This window comes from Vigna unguiculata, chromosome 8 (genome assembly GCF_004118075.2).
Source record: "Vigna unguiculata cultivar IT97K-499-35 chromosome 8, ASM411807v1, whole genome shotgun sequence".
Taxonomy (NCBI): Eukaryota; Viridiplantae; Streptophyta; class Magnoliopsida; order Fabales; family Fabaceae; genus Vigna; species Vigna unguiculata.
The window spans coordinates 26,700,233-26,713,710 of NC_040286.1; the positions used below are offsets into that span (position 1 = coordinate 26,700,233).

Below are 13,478 nucleotides of genomic sequence, written 5' to 3' on the forward strand. Positions count from 1 at the left end.
GATTTAGATGAACTTGATTTGATGTAAAACTTTGTGAAAGAAAAAGAAAAAAGAAATGGAAATGATTACTTGGTTTTCCATAATGCATGTTGATCCTTAGAAAACTGAAAATGAGGGTCCATGCATGCATGGATTTTGGGCAAATAAATGAGTGAAAATGTTGAATCTATGCCCGTGACCGACCACATCTCATGCACGACAAATCATGAAGTGATGTTCATTTATTAATCTCTCCTACGAACTCACCACAAGTCCCTTTCTAAGTTCTAAAGATTTATGTCCCTTCTCTAATTTTTATCCTTCCGCATTTATATATATATATATATATATATATATATATATATATATATATATATATATATAGGGTTATAGGTTTTTCTTTATTATTTAACATGTACGATCATATAATAATATAATAATAGAATAATATGTACATTATGTTAAAAGGATAAAACATTTCTTCATTAAAATTATATATGATTTTCTACAAGTAACTTTAATTCAAAATTTTCGTCTTGTAAAATAAGATTCTAAATTATATGTATGATAATTGTTAATAGGGATGAAAATGTGGGTGGAATTAGAAATGGCAAATAAATCTGTGCCCGTGGGTATCACCCGAACCCGTCCCCGTTTTGACGGGGAATCCCCGCTTTGACTGGGTATGGGTATGGGTATGGGTAATACCCGAAATTTTCAACTGGGGATGGGGATGTGGATGGGAATATATATATACCCGCCCAAATACCCGTCCCCGCTTAAATTACTAAACTATTTATAATTTATTAAATAATCTAAAAAATATATATAAATAAATAATATATTTACACATAAAATATAATATAATATAATATAATATAATATAATATAGTATATATACATATAAATAAAATATACTTTTATATATATATATATATATATATATATATATATATATATATATATATATATATATATTTACACATATACATGTAATATAATATAATATAATATAATATAATATACATATAATATATATACATAATAATATAATATAATATATATAATATATACGTATAAAACAAATTAATCATTTAACTAGTGAGATCTTTTATAAACAAATTTATAACATTACAAATTTATAAAAATTTAAAAGAAATATATATATATATATATATATATATATAAAAGCATAAAATATCTACGCATATACATATAATATATATACATAATAATATAATATATATTATTATATTTATATTATTATATAATATAATATAATATATACTTAAAATAAATATATATCTATAAAAATATATATATATATATATATATATATATATATATATATATATATATATATATATATATAAACATAAGATATCCACACATATAATATATATACATAGTAATAATAATATAATATATAATATAATATAATATATATATAAATAATTATATATATATATATAAACATAAGATATCCACACATATAATATATATATACATAGTAATATAATATATAATATAATATAATATAATATAATATATATATATATATATATATATATATATATATATGTATATATATAACATATTTCTCATTCTCTTTGTTTTTTGTTATACACTTTGTTTACTCTCTCAATTGTCTGGTTTGTTTTTCAAGATTTAATTTTGAAGGTAATTTTTCTTCTTCTTATTACATAATTTTTACTCTCTGTACATGGTTATGTTCAAATAGGTGTTCCTCAATTTCATTCTATGAAATAATTTTTAGGTTACACATTTGATTATCTTTATTTATTTATTTATTTTCATGAAAATGTTTGACTCTTATTTTGTAGCTCTTCTTTTTGTTACTTTGGTTATACACTTTTTTACTCTCTTTTAATTGTTTGGCTTGTTCTTTAAGGTTTAAACAGATCTTCAAGGTACTTTTCCTTTTATCATAATCTTAATTATACATTTTTTTTCCGTTATGTTATGTTCAAATGGATATTCTCAAATTTGGGTCACACATTTAATTATCTTTACTCCTTTATGATAATTTTATTTATTATTTATTTTTTGTTTCATGATAATGTTTAATTCTCAATTTTAAGTGCTCAATTGCATAAATCCTTAATTTAATTCAAGATCAAAAGATGAAGAATCTATGTTTAAATTTGAATTATTATTAATTTAATTTTGTTATTTGTGCTATTTCGTTTAAGTGGTATAATATAAATTTTTAATAGTATAAAAAATATTTGAAATATTTTTAAACTTGATTATTGGTTTTCCTTTTATATTTTGTTAAAAAAGAAATTAACCTTTTTACTTTGTTTGATTTTTTTTTGTTACGTATGTTAGTTTCTAGAGAAAATGAGCACAGGAGATCAAGATTTGCAGGTACCAAGTCCACCACAGTGTTCACAACAACCAACTCCCTTTCAAAGTTCCAATAATGACAGTCAATCTCCATTAAATCCATCTACGCAAACACCTTCAGAAGTTCATGATGAAATACATTCAACAACACAAGTAGAGCATGAGAAAGGGAAATTGAAAAGTGTTGTGTGGGAACACTTTGAAAAGATAAAAGTTGATGGAAAATACAAAGCTAAATGTAACTATTGCAAGAAACTGCTTGGTGGAGAAACAAAGAATGGAACAAAGCACTTGCACCATCATACAAACATATGTATTCAAAAAAAGGCTTTAGCAAAAGGAAAAGGGGGACAAAAAACACTTTTTTCAAGTGGCAAAAAGGAATTGGCTTGTGGAGCTTATAATGAAGAAAATGCCAAGAGGGAACTTGCAACAATGATTATATTGCATGAATATCCATTGTCAATAGTGGACCATATTGGTTTTATTAGATTCGTGACAACAATTCAACCATTATTTCAACTTTCTTCACGAAATACGATAAAGAAAGAGATACTCGGCATCTATGAACATGAAAAACAAGTTGTTATGAAGTTGATAGATACAAATAAAGGAAGAATAGCAATTACATCGGATATGTGGACTGCAAGCAATCAAAAGAAAGGGTATATGTCTATCACAACTCACTATATTGATGACAATTGGACATTGCAAAATATAATTTTGAGGTACACCTTTTTTAATTTATAAATTTTCCAGTAATTTTTTTTATGCACCTCTAGAAAGATTATATGTCTTACAAAATATTGCTTAATTTATAGGTTCATTTATGTTCCCGCACCTCACACAGCTGATCAACTTTGCAATGTATTAGTTGATTGTTTGTTCGATTGGAATATTGATACAAAATTGTCTACTATCACTTTAGACAACTGCAGCACAAATGATAGCATGATTGAAAAAATTAAGGATAAGTTGAAGTTGGACACACTCATTAAGAAAGGGTCTTTGCTTCATATGCGTTGTTCAGCACATATCCTTAATTTGATTGTGAAAGAAGGGTTAGCCGTCCTAAAAGAAAGGGTGGAAAAAATTCGAGAAAGTGTAGCATATTGGACAGCAACTCCTAAAAGAATGGAAAAATTTGAGGAAACAGCTAGACAATTGCGAATTTCTTTCACTAAAAAGTTAAGTTTGGATTGCCCAACTAGATGGAATTCTACTTACAAGATGCTTGATATTGCCATATGTTATAAGGATGTGTTTTTTAGGTTAAAGCAACGTGAAGCTCAATACACTTCTTTGCCAACTGATATGCAGTGGGAATTTGCAAAGGATGTTTGTCGAAGGCTAAAATTATTTAATGACATCACAGAAATCATTTCTGGCTCCAAATACCCAACTGCCAACATCTTTTTCCCAAAGATTTGTGAGATCAAGATTGCAATAAATGATTGGGTTAAATCTCCTGAGATAACCATTCAAAATATGGCAATACAAATGTTAAAGAAATTTGAAAGTTACTGGAGTGTTATTCATGATATATTGGCAATTGCTTCAGTTTTAGATCCAAGGTACAAGATGGACATGTTAGAATATTATTTTTATAAATTGTATGGTAATGATTTTGATCTGAAACTTAGTAGGATTCGTCAAATGTGCTATGATTTGGTTTTGGAATATCAATCAAAAAAGAATGAAACTTCTTCTTATAGAGCTACATCATTGGAGTTGGGAAAGGATGTTGATAATGATGCGAATGAATTTTTAGAGTTTATGGCAAAAAAGAAAAAATCTAGAACTACAGTTATGAAAACAGAGTTGGATTATTACTTGGAAGAAGATAATTTGCCGGTTACACAAGAATTTGATATCTTATCATGGTGGAAAACAAATGGGTTAAAGTTTCCAACCCTTCAAGCAATTGCAAGGGATGTTTTAGTTATTCCAATAACAACTGTAGCTTCTGAATCTGCTTTTAGTACTGGTGGTCAGATATTAACTTCTCACCGTAGTCGACTTCATCATATTACTATAGAGGCTTTGATGTGTACAAGAAGTTGGATATGGAACTCAAACCATCTAGGTAAGTTACTCAAATTTATTAATATTTTTTGTTAGTATTTTTTGTGAATTCTCATCTAATATTCTACATTTGGTGTTTGTAGGTGTTAAAAAATTAAAAGGAAAAGATGTTCTCATGAGTGAAAATGAATCTGATGAAGAAGGTACATTATATTCTAGTAATTAAAATTTTCAATTTCAATTATTATATCATATCTAATTTTTCATTTTTTTTCTATGTGTAGGTGGATCGAATGCAAATGAAACCACTGATCATTTGTAAAATTAATAAATATTTTGGTTATTATAAAATTTTAGTAATGTGTAATTTTTTAGCTTTTATATAATTATTTGAATTTTATTTAGTTGTTATTTGATACTTTAATTTGAGATTTATACTATTATAATATTTTTCTTAATATTTGACATCATGAAAATCAAAAAGAGTATGTTATTTTAATATTGAATATTTTGATAGTATCATGATTCCGTTGGTGTGATTTTTAAATTTTTTTTATAAAAAATATTTAATTGATATATGGAACAATAAAAAAATGGGTATGGGTATGGGTATAAGAAAATACCCGTTACCCGGTGGGGATGGGGATGGGTCAAAAGTTGTATACCCGTTGGGTTTGGGGATGGGGATGGGGATGAATTTTTATTATGGGGATGGGGATGGGATCATGATACCCGTACCCGCCCCGCCCCGTTGCCATCCCTAGGTGGGATCAGCTCATTTAAGCCTATGATAAGTTCCCAAGTGCTAAAACTTTTCAAAGTTAAAATCATTCTTTTAAGTGCTTGTTAGTGAGAGTCTTAACTTTTTAGGACAATTTTAGTGTAGATTAGGTAGATAATCTTTTACTTTAATTTCCTTTTAATTGATAATTTTTGGGAGTAGTTTAGTGATAGTCTAGAACATATTAGTATTGTCTTCAACTTTCTTAATTTTATGGCTCTAGTTTAGACTTTATTGATAGAGTAAGATTTTTCATTAGTTCTCTTGTCTTTGTATTAGCTTTACTCTGCATTATTTGTCTAGTCTTAGTTTAATTCTAGCATAGTTTATAATAGTTTAATTAGTTTGATTTGCTATTTTTAAAGTAGGATTTTATCGAATAGTTACTGCTAAATAGGTTTTTAATTTCTTTTTATTCCTTCATATTTGAGACTCTTATTTCTTTAGTTCTAGACATCATGTTTTCCTTAATGTAAATAGTTCACATGACCTTTTTAGTTCATTAACAAATAATGCAGGAGTACATAAACTATTCCTTTTCATGAAAATTCCTTCTAATAATCTTTGACAAGTTTCCATGTGCAAATAAGGTGAGAAAAGGTGACTTGTCTTTGGTGGTGAACATGATAGTTAAGTTGAGAGGAAATTCACCTGCACTTGCTAAAGAGGCAACTGTAGTAAAACTTACTCCCAGCTATCACATTCTAATTCGAAGTTGAATTGAAGAAAAATCTGGTTAGACCGCTAAATTCGTTATTTTTTTTATGTTTCACTTGTTCTTCATCTTCTTGCTATTTTCATGCATTTTAGCTATGAGTTTGTGTTGTCTCTAGGCTTTGCATAGTTCCACAAGTCTCCATAACTCAATTCGAACAAGTTCGAAGTAGGTCGAAGTAGGAATTAGAAAATTTTAGTTTGGTTATTAATTATGTTAGTTAGGGTTCTTAGTGTGGGAACTTTCGTTTTCTCTCTTTAATTGATAAATCCACATCTTTTTTCTCAATTACTGTTTTTTAGTCATTTTCATCATCAATTCCACGAAATTAACCGCATACACGCAAGAATCATCATTCGCACGTGCATTCATGAATATTCTAGCTCACTGCAAATATTTTTTTAAATTATCGATGAAATTTTACTAATAAATTTATTTTTCTCGATAAATTTAAATTATTGACGAATTTTAATATTTTAATTACTGACAAATTTATCCATCGATAAAAAGAACGGGTAAAATTCTGTCCAAATCTTGCGTTCAATGTCTTAAAAATTAAGAATGTGCATCAAAAGAAGAGGTGAGGTAGTGACACTACAACGACGTAGTGGTTGTGTAGTAGAGGTGCAGTAGTGGTGCAACGAATACACAATAATGGCTCGACGGAGGTGGTTAAAGATAGAGAAATTTGAAAGAAAGAAGAAGGAGTGAAAGAAGGAGGTGGAAATGGAGAAGGAAGATGAAGAAAAGGAAGAACCAAGGATGGTAGCGATGGTGACAACGACGATGGAGTAAGAGGTGTAGTGGAGGAGGTTTTGGAAGAAGAAAAATTGAAAAGATAAAAGGAAAATGAGGTGGAAGGAGGAAGAAGATAAACTGGTTCACGCTATTTACCAACAAATTTTTTCCTCAGAATTTGTTCGTTGGTAAAATTTACAAACATGTGTTTACCGACGAATTTTTGACCGTTAGTAATCAGTGAGTAATTTTGATTTACCCACAGATTTTAAACATTAGCAATTGATTTTAGTTGTCGATAATATCAATTTTTCTTGTAGTGTTTGCTTCATTTTTCTACACTTTAGTTCGATTTTTATGATTTACATAGTTTCCCATAGTTTTAATCATAGGTTGTAGTTGCATTTAGGACTACTAATAGTTTTGTAGCTCTACATTACGAAATTCCACACATGCTCATACATTTCATCAAACACCTTTATCACATTAGGAGTGGAAAGGCCCAACCTATCATTGGCCGGTCAAAAATGGGTCGGACCGGGCTGACTCGTGAAATAAAAATGGGCTACTAGGATAACCCATCCCACAGAAGATTGATTGGTGGTTCGGGCCAGGCTAGACGTAACTTCTAAATTCTCTATACTAACTTGGTTTGATATATATTATGTTTTTGTTTTACGTGTTGGTTATTTGATTTGTTTTTATTGTTTTGATGACTTGATCACTCATCTTACTTCATCAACACTAGATAGCAATGACAATTAGTCCAGCGTTTATATCCAATCAAATCTTCTTATGCTTGGCATATACCAGACATGAATATGCGACTTTCGTTGGTTTAAAGACTCATGTTGTTAATGCAAGGGTTCCTCCACCTGGAAGGGATCATCCTGTGTTTGACACCCTTAAGTTCTATACTACAGACATGAGGTTTGAATTGCAATTAAGAGTACCAAAAGTCGAGACATGTTGATCAAAGCCGAAGGCTAAGACGAGTCACATGGGCCATAGATTGAGATGAATCAATCGAGTTGAAAGTTGAGACTAGTTTGCGAAGGACAAAGCTAAAGCTAATTTGGCATAGGCTGAAGCTCAAAAAGAGTTGGCATAGGTTAAAGGTCAAATTGATTATAGGTAGGCTGAAGGTCAAGCCAATTTAGGCCGAAGATCAAGACGGGTCGTCCCAGATCGAAGGTTGAGCTAAATCAACTCGGGTTAGAATATAAAGTTGAGTTATCTAAATATTTTAAAAATAGTATTTTACCTTAAAAGAGAAATTAAAATCTAAGATATTTCAATTACTTCATCCAAATAAATTATTTGAGAAATGAGGATAACTAAATTGTAATTAATTAAGATACCATATATTTTTATTTCATGGAATTGTTAGAAATCATTATCTATTTTTGATACATTAATCATTTTCTATATAACACTTAATAATAAGAGTAAATAATAGTGTTGTTCTCAAACTCAATCAATCCATGATGATTAAGTCGATCCAGGCTAACTTAGCTTGACTTTAAGCTTAGACCAACTCATCTCGAGTCATCTTGATCGTAGGATCGAGATAAGTCATCTAGACCTTCAACTTAGCTTACTCAACATGGCCTTTGACCTAGATCGAATTGTCTCGACCTTCATTCCAAGGCTAGTCATCACGACCTAAGACCCGAGCCGACTCGTCTCAACCTGGAGTATAGGCCGACTCATCAGAACCTTTGGTCTCGGCCGACTCCTCACGACCTTCGACCCTATGAACACATTTCAACCTTCGGCCCGAACAGACTCATCTTGGACTGAATTAGCTTGACCTTTGACCCAAATCGAATCAACACAACCTTCAGCCCAAGCCGAAAAGACAAAAGACCTTTGGTTCGGGTTGAATCGGCTCGACCTTTGGTTCGGGTTGAATCGGCTCGACCTTTGGCTCGGTCCAAATCAGTTCAACCTTCAGCCTAGGCCGAATAAACTCAACCCTTGGTCTCGGGCCAAAAGAGCATGACCTTTGGCCTAGGCCGAACGACACGACCTTTGGCACATGTCAAAACAACACGACCTTCGATTCGAGCTGAATTAGCTCAACCTTCGACTTGGACAAGCTCATCTCAACCTTTGCCTCAGGCCAAGTTGGCTCAACCTTCGGAGCAAGTTGAATTAACTCAACCTTTTGGCCAAAACGATACGACTTTTGAACCAAGCTGAATTGACTTGATCTTCAGCCTTAACTAAATAAGCTTGACCCACGACCCTAGCAAATTGGTTGACCTCTGATCGGGTTGAATCAGCTTGACCTTTGGCTCCAAGTCGAATCGGCTCAACCTTCAACATAGGCTGATTCATCTCGACTTTCGATCCAAGCTAACTCGTCTCGATCATCTCGGGCTGACTGTTCTTGATGTTCAGTCTCATCAACCCAACAAGACCTACGACTTGGACCAACTTAGCAAAATCTTAAACCCAAGCTTACTCAACTTGTCCTTTGATCTTGACCAACTCGTCTTGATCTTCAATCCAAATTGACTCGACTAAGCCTTTAGTTTAAGTCCGTCCAATTTGACCTTCGTGAGTGGAGTAAGAGAAGTGAAAAGGAATGACATTTTTTTTAGTATTCGAAATTCTCCTATTTTATTCGTTTGAAATACCTTCTAAATTTTTTTAAATTTCAAACCTTTTTATAGTTAATTTATCTGAACAAATATAAACCTTCTAAATTGACATATTTTAATTTCAAAGTTTCATGAAAATAAGTTAAATAATGAGAAATAAATACATTTGTTGCTTACCGGGAGCTTCAAAACGAGTTAGAAACTTACCTTGGAGGAATGGCGGTACTACAATTGCCGGAGAAAAACCGAGAAGTGGTCGCAGGTGGCCGGAGGTGGTCGACGGTGGTCGGAGGGTGTGGTGGCAGTGGGTGTAGTGGAGAGAGAGAGAGCGCACGAGAGAGAGACCACGCGAGAGAGAGACGCGAAATGGAGGGGGCTCGCTCGCGTGGTGGTTGCACTGGCCAGAGGTGGTCGTAGGTGGCCGGAGGTGGTCGACAGTGGCTGGAGGGTGTGGTGGCAGTGGGTGCAACGGAGAGAGAGAGAGAGAGAGAGCGCGCGATAGAGAGAGAGCATGCGAGAGAGAGAGCGACAGAGAGAGATGCGAAATGGAGGGCGCTCGCTCGCGTGGTGGTTGCACTGGCCGGAGGAGGTCGACGTGGGCCAGAGGGTGGGTGGCAGTGGGTGCAGCGGAGAGAGAGAGAGTGGAAGGAGTTGCAGAGGCGCTGACATGGGGAAGAAGAAGGGTTCGCGAATTTTGAACCCTAAATAAACCCTATGGCTTCGGTTGTTAGAGGAACCGAAGCCATTGACCCCCTTTTGGCACCGGGTCTCCTTGGACCAAGGCCAAACAGCTAACGTCCAGCCACTTTTTGGCTTCGGGTCTTACTGGATCGAGGCCTATACCCCTGTTTGGCACCTGTTTGGCACCGGTTTTGAGCGAATCGGGGCCTATACCCCTCTTTGGCTTCAGGTATTTGGAGAACTGAGGCCTAAAACTTGGCTCTAATTGCAAAAATGTCACCGCGCCATTATATGCTTCGGTTCCTGGCCAACCAAGACGTATAAGACAAGGTAAAATGGAAATTGTGCACTAGTGTGCATGTCACATAAATAATAAATAGACACCAAAATACATGACACTAAGAAAGAATAAAAAAATAATTTATATAAATATATATATGTATTATGATGTGATGGGGAAAAAAAATATAAGAATAAAGAATATGAATAAATCATTACACATAAATGATGACAGTTGAGGAAAATTATAGTTCGGCCCTCCCTTTGAACAAATTTTTCAACTGTAACACCATGATGATCAATGTTCTCACGATCCTTTTCACAGCCAACAAAATCCTATCACAAACTTTCACATAAATAAATGATCAAACTGTCAAAAACACAAGCCGCAAAAGAAAAGAATAAATCAAAAGGAGACAAGAGAGAAAAATTAAAACTCCTGGGTGAACGAACTTTCACTCTTCAACCTCAAAAACAGTGTCGTTATCTGAACTACTCACACTGTGAACCGCAAAAGTCTTGAAATCAAACCTCTTATATATAGTGTTTCTACTAAACCAGTATCAACCAATATAAACCAATCTAAGGCTTTGAAAAACGGTTCATCACTACGATTTAGACAGCAAGAAAACAAGTGTTCTGAGATATATCAGCAGCTTCTTATGTCTGCAATTTTCTCACAATATCATAGATCAAGAATCAGAACAAAATCATAACCGATTGAAATTGAAAACCTTGAACCAAATCAACCCCACCATTGATGCACAGCCACACCTTCATCTCTCAATTTCCCATACAGAGCCAAACACTCCCAATAGGCCCTTCTGTTCTTCCTCTTGGCACTCCCTTGCTGTGGCTTGCACTCCAAGAAAAGCTCATCCACCAACCTTATGGCCTTACTCCACATCATCTCCTCCACCACCTCAGCCTCAGCTTTCATCACCACATACTCTTCCTCCTTCACGTTCTTCCTCAACCACTCCGACATCTCTATCTGTGGGCCACCCTCAGCCACAGCCTCTATCTTATACATCTCAAAGTTCTTGTTCCTCGTAGGGTACTTCTTCCTAAACCAGTCGGAGCCACTCTCCGCATCCTTTTGCCCCACATCGATGAAAACGCGCCGAGGGTAACCCTCCAGCGAATCACCCATCAGATCAGGCAAATACTTGGTACGCTTCAAGTACACCCTCGATTTCCCCGAAGCCGCACGTGGGGGTTCCAGAAGCACGTCCTCTAGGTTTTGCAACGCAGCTTTTTTCGCCTCCGGCACGTACCCTAATAGTTTTCTCTGCGTTCTTCCCATGTTCATGGTAACAGGGTCGGGTTTGGTTTCTTGTTCTTGCGCTGAGGTCGAAGATATCAAGGTAAAGGGAGTTAGAAACAACGCCAAAAGCATCACGCGGTGAGAAAAAAGCTTCCTCATATCAGAACTATTAGGTTAACTTATCACAACAAGAAGATAAATAAACACGAAGACGATATTTTAGAAGTTCAAAAGAGAGTTTTTATATGTAGCAGAAGAAGAAAAAGAAGAAGAAGAAGGAGAATAGAGTTTTTTGTGGGGGTGATAATAGTTTTAGCGGGAGCAAAATCTGGCTGCAGTGTGATTTCCACCCACAAGGAACACTCTCTTGCTTTCAAATGACAAAAACAGTGACCACAACTCCCTCATCCGCTGCATCTCCATTTTGGTCCTCCCAGGGTCGATGATGGTTTAAGATCTCATGGTGTGTTCATCTGTGTCAGCATGGCTCGTTGGGCAAACACTGCCCTACTTCGCCTTCATCGATCGGAAATGGAAGGAGACGAAGGACAAAGGAGAGAGTTTTTGAGGTTTCGGGTGATAAAGTTCTGTACTTTCTTTGTTTGAATCAAGAGGGGTATGAATGTGGTGGGAGTGAGCCATGGTTATATATGCATGGAAGGAGAATGAGAGAAGAAAACATTGGTTGGTGCCTCGAGAATTTAGCTATGCCTTTTAACAGAAAAGAATCTCAACTTTCTGTCATTGCAAACTCCAAAATGGTGTGGTTTGGAATTGATCCTATGGAATTGCTTGGTTAGATTCAGTTGCACCAGAATTGCTTAAGACTAATTTGAGAATTGTCTCGCCATTTTATCTGTTATAATTGGAGAATTCACCAACAATAAAAATGGATTTTCAAAATGTATAAAATAGGTTATAGTTAATGAACTATCTCACTTGGAAACCCTACCCATGTGTTTGTGCTTAAATTGAGAATTTCACCATTTTCAGGAAATTTAATTATTACGAATTTGATTTACATTAATTTTAAGTTATTTTATTTCCTAAATATGGTTGTTGGATGCAACTTTAATTACCCTAATGTTTTTCTATCGATAGATATTTTTCGGTTAAAATTTGAAAAAATAAAACAATGCCTTCTCTTTATCAACAATGCTTTTTTTTCTTTTCAAGTGGAATCAATTAAGACTATTTAACAAAAAAATTTCCCCGATTAAAACTGGGCAAAATAATTTCTATTATTATTATCATCATTATTTTCCTTGACCTATTATTATCAGTTTCACCTTCATTTATTCATTGTCAACCCCACACTTCACCAAAACATACTACTTTGTCATTATGCTTCTAATGGAAAAAAATTTGTACTCAAAGTTGCATAACCTTGAGTACATATTAAGAGGTATCAAAATTGAAGTGGAATTGAACTTCAAATTATAATACAATATTCTAATTCCAATTGATACTAACATAGGAACTTTAACCGTTAAACAATTTTAATAGAATTCGAATTGCAAACTCAATTAGGACGCGCTTCTAAAATTAATCGATAACTAAGTTACTTTTGCATAATCACATGAAATGGATTAATCAAAACAATCGGATGTCTCACTTGTATTAATTTAAAACTTTTTTTTTATTACTGTTTTGTCTAGTCAATGCATTATTTTGGCTCATTTAAAAAAGTAAAAATAAATTATATATTTTCAGATTTAAGTAACATTAATGTTTAATTTTAATTTTGACAATTTGGTACATTAACATTCCCCTAGATGCTCTGGTCAATTCAATGGAAGAAGTGGAGCTAAGTACATAGGAGTTTGAGGGAAAACTAGAACTCATCAGAGGAGCTGCATGCAATAAAGATATCTTCAACACAAACTAAGATTACAATAATGGATTGAGTATTGTATCTAGCAGGGAGAGGAATAATCACTCTTAATGGAAATCCAAAACTATAAGTCAAATAAAGCTTTAGGAACTTGTTTGAGAGCAAACAATGCCTTTTTCTAATGTGCAAACAAGATTCTA

At 33.6% G+C, this 13,478-nt stretch overlaps 1 protein-coding gene across 1 annotated transcript; it reads right to left on the minus strand.

The window, feature by feature from the left end:
* Positions 1 to 10,342: 10,342 nt before the first annotated feature.
* Positions 10,343 to 12,432, minus strand: LOC114194233. Its single transcript, XM_028084349.1, has one exon. It carries the CDS (start codon positions 11,601 to 11,603, stop codon positions 10,923 to 10,925), a length of 681 nt encoding a protein of 226 aa, XP_027940150.1. The 5' UTR covers positions 11,604 to 12,432; the 3' UTR covers positions 10,343 to 10,922.
* Positions 12,433 to 13,478: the final 1,046 nt, after the last annotated feature.